The sequence below is a fragment of the Juglans microcarpa x Juglans regia genome, chromosome 7D, assembly GCF_004785595.1.
Source record: "Juglans microcarpa x Juglans regia isolate MS1-56 chromosome 7D, Jm3101_v1.0, whole genome shotgun sequence".
In the NCBI taxonomy this organism is placed as follows: Eukaryota; Viridiplantae; Streptophyta; class Magnoliopsida; order Fagales; family Juglandaceae; genus Juglans; species Juglans microcarpa x Juglans regia.
In genome coordinates this window covers 8,884,256-8,891,266 of record NC_054606.1, presented here as the reverse complement: position 1 = coordinate 8,891,266, position 7,011 = coordinate 8,884,256, and the positions used below count along the sequence as shown (strand labels likewise).

Sequence of the window (7,011 nt, the reverse complement as noted above, 5' to 3'; positions counted from 1 at the left end):
AGGTCTTGGGCTACAAATTGCTTAGAATTCAGCAGAGTCCGATTATGAGATTAACCGGGCCGAACATTGAAAATGATTAATGAGCCTCTTTCTATGAATACAAAATTCCAGCCCAAAGTTTGATAATATCCGACCTAACGATTCTGATTAGGCCAGCATTCTATCTACTTGTGATCATATTCAAAATTTTCGTATAAGCAACTAGCGTATCCTATAATACCCAAAAGATCCCACATTATTTGAGATGAAATGAGTTTCAATCGAAACTCTAGTTGGTACCTTTTTCTGAAAAAGTAGTCACTCCAAGAACACATGCTTGACTGGATTTGCATACAGGAAACATCTCTTCATTAAAAACCGAGGATGATTGCAGTCGTACATGTTACAGTGGTATATTTCCCATATATGTCATATACATCTCAGCCCTTTCCTTCTCCTTTGTGTTTCTCCCCCCACCTATTGAATTAAGGCTCTTTCAATCTCTCTTCAAAACAAGGTCCTCAGTCCAAACACAAACGAATAACTTACAGATGGGGTAGGTGATCTTCCACCTTTCCCTCCGAAGCAAAGCCTCTCCCCTTTCAATATCTTAAAGGAACCCAAAAGGGAAAATAAAAACATGTAAGCGAGTGAAAATAAAAACCTCAGCTATCATCGGCATCAGTCGTAGAGGATGCCTGTGACTGCTCCATCTGAGCTTCTGCCTGAGCCTGCTTCTGTTGCTCATCAAACCTGCTCATACGCTCTAGCAACTGTGCAGCCTTTCGCTTGCCCCTGTCTGTGCCATTTTGTGCCAAATCCACCAGTGGACCCTTAACTCCAAGCTCTTTGGCCTCTACGAGATGTTGTTGGCCTCCAGTGCAAAGGTGCACCAAAACTGCAGCTGCATTCTCTCTATTCCTGGGGGATCCACTCGCAATAACCTCTACCAATGCTGGTACTGCCTCTGCAGATCCAATGGCAGCTTTACCTTCAGGATGGCTAGCCAGTATTGCTAAAATGGCCAGTGCCTCATCCACCATTCCTCCTCCTGGTTCTGTTAGGAGCCGCATCAATGTCGGAACAACACCCGCTCTCACCGCCTTTCCCTTGTTCCCTTGGTAAATGCACAGGTTGAAAAGTGCTGTCGCGGCATCCTTCTTACCCCTCTGCGTTCCTTCACTCAGTAGTGTCACAAGTGGAGGGATGGCTCCAGAATTTCCAATTCTAATCTTATTTTCATCCACGACAGAGAGGCTGAAAAGGGTAGCTGCTGCATTTTCCCGTGCTTCCATGCTCCCCTTCCTGAGCACATGAACTATACCAGGAACTGCCCCATACGATATGATACTTCCTTTATTGTCCTCACATATGGAGAGGTTAAGTAGTGCTGTCACCGCATGCTCTTGGGTGCGGGAGTCAGCTGTTAAAAGGAGGCCAACAAGAAGAGGGATTGCACCAGCTTCAGCAATGGCCACACGGTTATCTGCATTACGCTTGGCAAGAAGGCGGATCTCGGCCGCAGCGGATTGCTTGTCTTCTGGGTTGTTGGATGCGAGCTTCCGAAGGAGAATTTCAATCTTAGTACGTTCAGCAGGTGTACAGGCAGATGTCGTTTTACTGGCTCTAGAATTACTGGGTCGTTTTGGTGGTTCAATGCCATTTGTCTCACACCATTGAGCTATGAGGCTACGTAAAACATAGTTGGGTGTCAAGGCAGTGCTAGAGAGGGTCTGTAGTGTCTTTGGACATGTCCCATGCCCTGCATCCAGCCACTTCTCAATGCAGGATCGTTCATAGGTCTACACAGCAGAGAAAACAAAACCTGTTAGAAATTAATGGTAGCGGGATGCGTATAAAAACATCTAGTCTTCACATTTATGGGGCATTTGTCCAGGTTGTGAAGTAAAGCCACAGGAAGTTTTTTTATACATCTCTCAATAAATTTCTGGACTCCAAATATGAAAGGTAGTTTCTGATGCTCATATAAAAGAAAAAAGGTAGTTTCTGAGCAGCCAGGAAAAAGTAACTCTGGCCAATCTGCACTGATCATTTCCAACTACAGGATTGGATGTGAAGAAGCCAATTTCAGTAACTAACAATTGTGGCCAAGTTCAATGTGGATTCTACTAGCACTTTTATAATCATGCAAAAAAGAAAAGAAGGCAGTGCCCTCAACTTCTAGTTTCATCCAATCATGACTGGACGTGGGGGCATTCTATGGGAACTGAATTGGTATCAAAGAGCAAGAGCCAGGGTGCATACCTGCCCTGTTGAAACAATGACAGGATCTGTCATCAACTCCAGGGATATTGGACAGCGGAAATCTTCTGGTATAACTGGTGCCTTGTGATTTTTGTCATTGGATGCTTGTCCACTGCGGCTCGGAGGAAGAATATTTTCTCTGGGAGGAGCATCCATGTCAGGGTTTTCTGTTTGCACAAAATCCTTGACTTTCTTCAGTAGCATTGACATCTTCTCAATGCTCTCCCCAGGATCTCCCCCACTGGCAGCAACCATCTCATGCAAAGCTAGTGACTCTTGTGTTAGGTCAGCTATTCCCATTAATTGTAACTTTTCAGCTAATCTCCTTAGGACAGCTAGATCTGTTGCTGCATCATTGCCCTTGTTGTAAAGAGATAAGAGATCTTCATAAAGCTCAACATCGGGAGCATCAACCCTTCCTTTGGCTCTTCTGAACTGAGCAAGGACAAGTTCAACCTGGACATAGAGTTTAAACAGAGCATAGGAAAAGACCAAAACATCATTAAACAAAGAGACCGAGATGCTCCCTTAGGGCCAATCAAATGACATACCAATCATGGGGCTAAATAAGTTTTACTGAGAACCCATTTGAAGGTATTATGTTTGTTTTTCTTTTGATCTTCGAAACAGACTCTTCAGATTAATATCAGGTATATAGTGCATCAAGCTTGGATTATTAGGAAATATAGAGAAATAAAGAAAGAGAACTCCTATGCGCAGGTCCTCGGTAATTACCCAAAAGAATGATACTAGAAATGTACGGGTCTCTACCTGTTCCTTAACTTCGTCAGATATGTCAAGATTTTCATAGGTAATTCCACTCAGAGCTTGCTCCAGTTGAGCTGTCACCTCTTGAAATTTATTCATAATTTGCTCCCTCTCTAAGACCTGCAAGCAGCATAACAAATGTTAATTCAAATAAAAGAGGAAAATAAAATATGATAACCTTGACAGAGAAGTAACACATGTCCTTGGTCAAGCCATCATTTGATTAGCACTTTCATTCTCTTGACAGCAAAATCTTACTATTTTAGAGCACAGATGGACAAAAAGTAAGCTTGGCTATGCTCAAGATTTGGGGGAAGAAAAAAAACACATACAACGGAGCCTACGAGTAATTAAGGGGCAAAGCATGTACAAGGCATCAACAAAAAATATCTTAAACCTAGAGCACCTCCCATATATGATCATTACTAATCCAAGGAGCCTATGTAAAACAATGCATGTGAAATAGCTATGTCTGAGTGTACCTAACCAGATATTCCTTTGTTCGAAGTCGCACCAAGTCGTAACCCCAAACCCTTTGCTCTTACCATCTGATTGAGCCTGAGTTGTTTTCATCCTTAAACCCCAAACCCTTTACTCTTAAAAGCATTGTCCAACAATTTTAAATTGAGAACAGTGTCATTCTTGCTTTGCTGTTTTAGGTTAGAAAGAGAGCAAATCAAATATCATCTAAAGCCATCATCACAAACAATTTACAATTGATCATTTTTTACTTCCTGCCCTTTACCGCTGCCATAAAAATTCTGACTATGGACCATTTATGCATTTTCAGACTCGGCGAACACTTGTTTCATCCCTTCTAGATCGAAAGTGGTTGGAGATTATTAGAGCCCAAAGAGGAAACAACTATCAAATTGAAGACCACCCAGAAAGAAGCAAACCCCCTGCCCCTCCAATTTTAGGGTAGCTAACTCTCAAAGTCTGCATACTATCAGGCTCACACATGGTTCACAGCCACTTTATAAATCTGTCTCTCTCTCTTCCCCAGATCCAAGTAGCATTTTTTAAAAACACAGTAGCATGATCCAATAAAAAAAGAAAAAACATAGTAGTGTGATCACCGTATGTAGAGTGACCTTGGCCTCGAAAATCCCAGATCATCTTTTTCCTCTCTCTTTTTTTTTTTTTTTTTTATGACTAGGGCAACCTTATACAATGCGGAAACAGACACAAATCACAGTGCACCAGGAAGTATACAACAAGAAACACCCAAGGAGGGAAGAAGGAAAATAGCACAATTCCATGAAATCTGAAAACTTGAGAAACAGAAGCTATTGTTCACAGCTATGCAAACATAGGGAGGTTTGAACAAAAACGCTCTTGGCTCAAACACCATCCTCTTGCAATTTGTGAAGATCTGGGCATTACATTCCCACCAAATAAATCACATCAGAACTGAAAATGCAAGAGGGAAGTTAAGGAAAACTAATATTTAGCAAGATTTAAAGGGACCCTTTTTTTATAGGTATAAAGGGACCTATTATACTTAGCAAGATATAACGGGGCCTATTATAACATCCATGTCAGGTTTTTCTATTTGAATGCACTGAAACAACCTGCTTTCTAGATGGTCCTTATAGACGAGGGGAGTGTAACAATCTTCCTAGTTACCTCGTTTTCTATTTCTATTTGAGACAATCCTTCAGAAAAGCTGGCCATTATCAAATGGAAAACCTAAATGCCCTAATTATATACCAAAAATCCCCCACACTTAGCCCATGCCTCTTATTCTTTGAAGGTCATCCTCCACAAGCAGGCTTTTCAGAGAACTTCATTCATTTTGGTGTGAGTTCATAGCATTCAATCGTGTGGACCAAAATCCTATTAATAGATAGGAATACACTCCAACAAGGCCCAAAAAATATAAATGATATATCCAATTATAACATCTTTTGAACTCAGGAGAGCTAGCTTTGTGAGCGCTAGCTGTATGGGTACATATTAAGGCAAGGTCTGCTTCCCATGCGATTCCATGGGGGCATCGGGCTCATGCACCAGGTGCCCAGGCTTTCACTACTTCCAAATATAATTAAGAATTAAACTCAATCTTCATGACGGTAGGACTACAGGGACAGAAATGCAGACACAATATAATAAAACATAACAGGGTAAAAGGTCATTCTCAGATAATTAATCTAGGAACAATCAAGAATACAAAGACAATGAAGGTCAAAAGGAGTCAATAACAGCCAATAAAAGAATTTTTAAAACTTCACAATGCATACAAGTAAAAGGACACTCATAAAAGCCAATATGAAGATAATCTAACTATCTAAAAGAAAGAGGAAAAAAAAAAAATTGTACTCTACTTCTGGCTTGCTGCTAATAGATAGATTACTCTGACTAAGGCAGAAACTCAAGGATCTAAGCGTTAATATTGTCGCTGGAGCAAAACTACATATAAATTTCAAAACAACAAATTTTTTTTGATCGGTAAAATTCAAAACAAATTGAAAACGCAAAAAGAAATATACAAGGACATTTGTGCTGGATCTCAAAAGGGCGAATCCGGATTCAGTTGGTTCCGTTCTCCACTTAATTTCATTTTATCCAAGTATTCAGTTCAGCAAAAAACTGTGCGAGCACATATGGTAAACATACATGATGAAATGCCGAGGATAGCCCTAACAGAGAGGGATGCCAAAGCTACTCCAATTCTCAAAGCAACCACTAATCATACTCCATTGAATTGCTGGGAAATGTAGCAATTGAAAAAAGACTCAGAACTTGAAGCCTCGATTTCATATAATTAATAGGACTAAAGACCAAAAAACCACCATGAAACCTAGCCCGGCACATCTACTTTGTAAACCGAGTTGAATCTCTAATTTATTTTTCAAAATCCAAAACCAAAAGAAAAAAAGAACAATCTTCAAAATTTCTTTAGAAATGTATATGCAATTTCCAGAACTGTTTTGGCTGCTTGCACAGCCTCCACATGTGGGCAACCAATTAGGAGCACGAAGGCCCAGTGGCAGCACTGGCAATCAAAATCACAGTATATTTTCCATCCTTCCAACATTTTCCCAGCAACCAAGCAGGAAGGAAAACCCCAATCACCCATAACCTAAAGAACCCCCGGAGAAGAGCAATCAAAAAACAAAAGACTCATGGAATGCACGCACCAGGTAAATCTTGCTCCCTTCGCTACCAAATCTGAGCAAGTCTTTTGCAGACTGTAGAGCTTCCTTGATGGAAAACAAAGCTTTGAGGGTCTCCTCCGGGACCGCCTCTTTGATGTCCCTAATCTCCTCGAACATTGGGATCAACAGCTTCAACCTCCTAGCCAGATTGCAGTACTGCTTCTTGACCGTAGACCTGAAGTCCGAGATCGAAGCAATCTCGTTCACTATATCGATGAGGCTCCGAACCAGCGCTACTTTCTCGTCCTCCATAACTCCCCCGATCTCTCAAATATCAGCAACACGCACCGTTTTGAAAGCACCACCCGTAGAGTCGGCGGAGGCGGCAGCAGTGAGGGTTTTTCTCCGTAAAGCGTAGGCGCGGACGTGATCAGTAAAGGTTTTCCTCTAAATAATTCTGCAGAGGCCGGAACAGCTGGTCATAGTCGTCTCCAAGTCTCCATGAGAGAGAGCGAGCAAGAGGGAGGGAGGGAGGGAGAGAGAGGAAGGGTGAGAAGCACGCGCAGGAGAGAGACTTTTTGTGCGGGGCTAAGGTGAAGTAAACCAGTGTTGGGTTGGAATGTAACTCACGGTTTGTGCTGCTGCTGCTGCTCTCTCTTCTCGGCTCGGCTACATTTTGTTTGTCCTTTGTAACTCAACCACCACACATTGAGTTGGTTGATTCCGTTAAACCAACACCAACACGGTAAATTAGAGGGAAGCTGACCCACTCTCTCTGGTCGGGTCTCTTCTCTTCCATCTAAATTTCTTAGAATTATTTATTTATTTCATGTTTAATCTCAAATTACTAAAGTCGATGCATAAAGTCGCACTTTCGTAATTCTTGGATTTCCAATTA

At 41.6% G+C, this 7,011-nt stretch overlaps 1 protein-coding gene across 1 annotated transcript; it reads right to left on the bottom strand.

The window, feature by feature from the left end:
• Positions 1-331: 331 nt before the first annotated feature.
• Positions 332-6,772, bottom strand: LOC121238863 (U-box domain-containing protein 13-like). Its single transcript, XM_041135926.1, has 4 exons — positions 6,156-6,772; positions 3,016-3,132; positions 2,245-2,700; positions 332-1,781 (listed from the first exon to the last, which is right to left on the bottom strand). Exons 1-4 carry the CDS (start codon positions 6,423-6,425, stop codon positions 645-647), a joined length of 1,980 nt encoding a protein of 659 aa, XP_040991860.1. The 5' UTR covers positions 6,426-6,772; the 3' UTR covers positions 332-644.
• Positions 6,773-7,011: the final 239 nt, after the last annotated feature.

Excerpts from the sequence above, each read along its gene's own strand:
- LOC121238863 (XM_041135926.1), bottom strand. The coding sequence starts at position 6,425 with ATGGAGGACGAGAAAGTAGCGCTGGTTCGGAGCCTCATCGATATAGTG. Across the intron at positions 3,133-6,155 it reads AAGGGAGCAAGATTTACCTG|GTCTTAGAGAGGGAGCAAAT; the intron begins GTGCGTGCATTC and ends TGCTGCTTGCAG. Across the intron at positions 1,782-2,244 it reads TCATTGTTTCAACAGGGCAG|ACCTATGAACGATCCTGCAT; the intron begins GTATGCACCCTG and ends TCTGCTGTGTAG.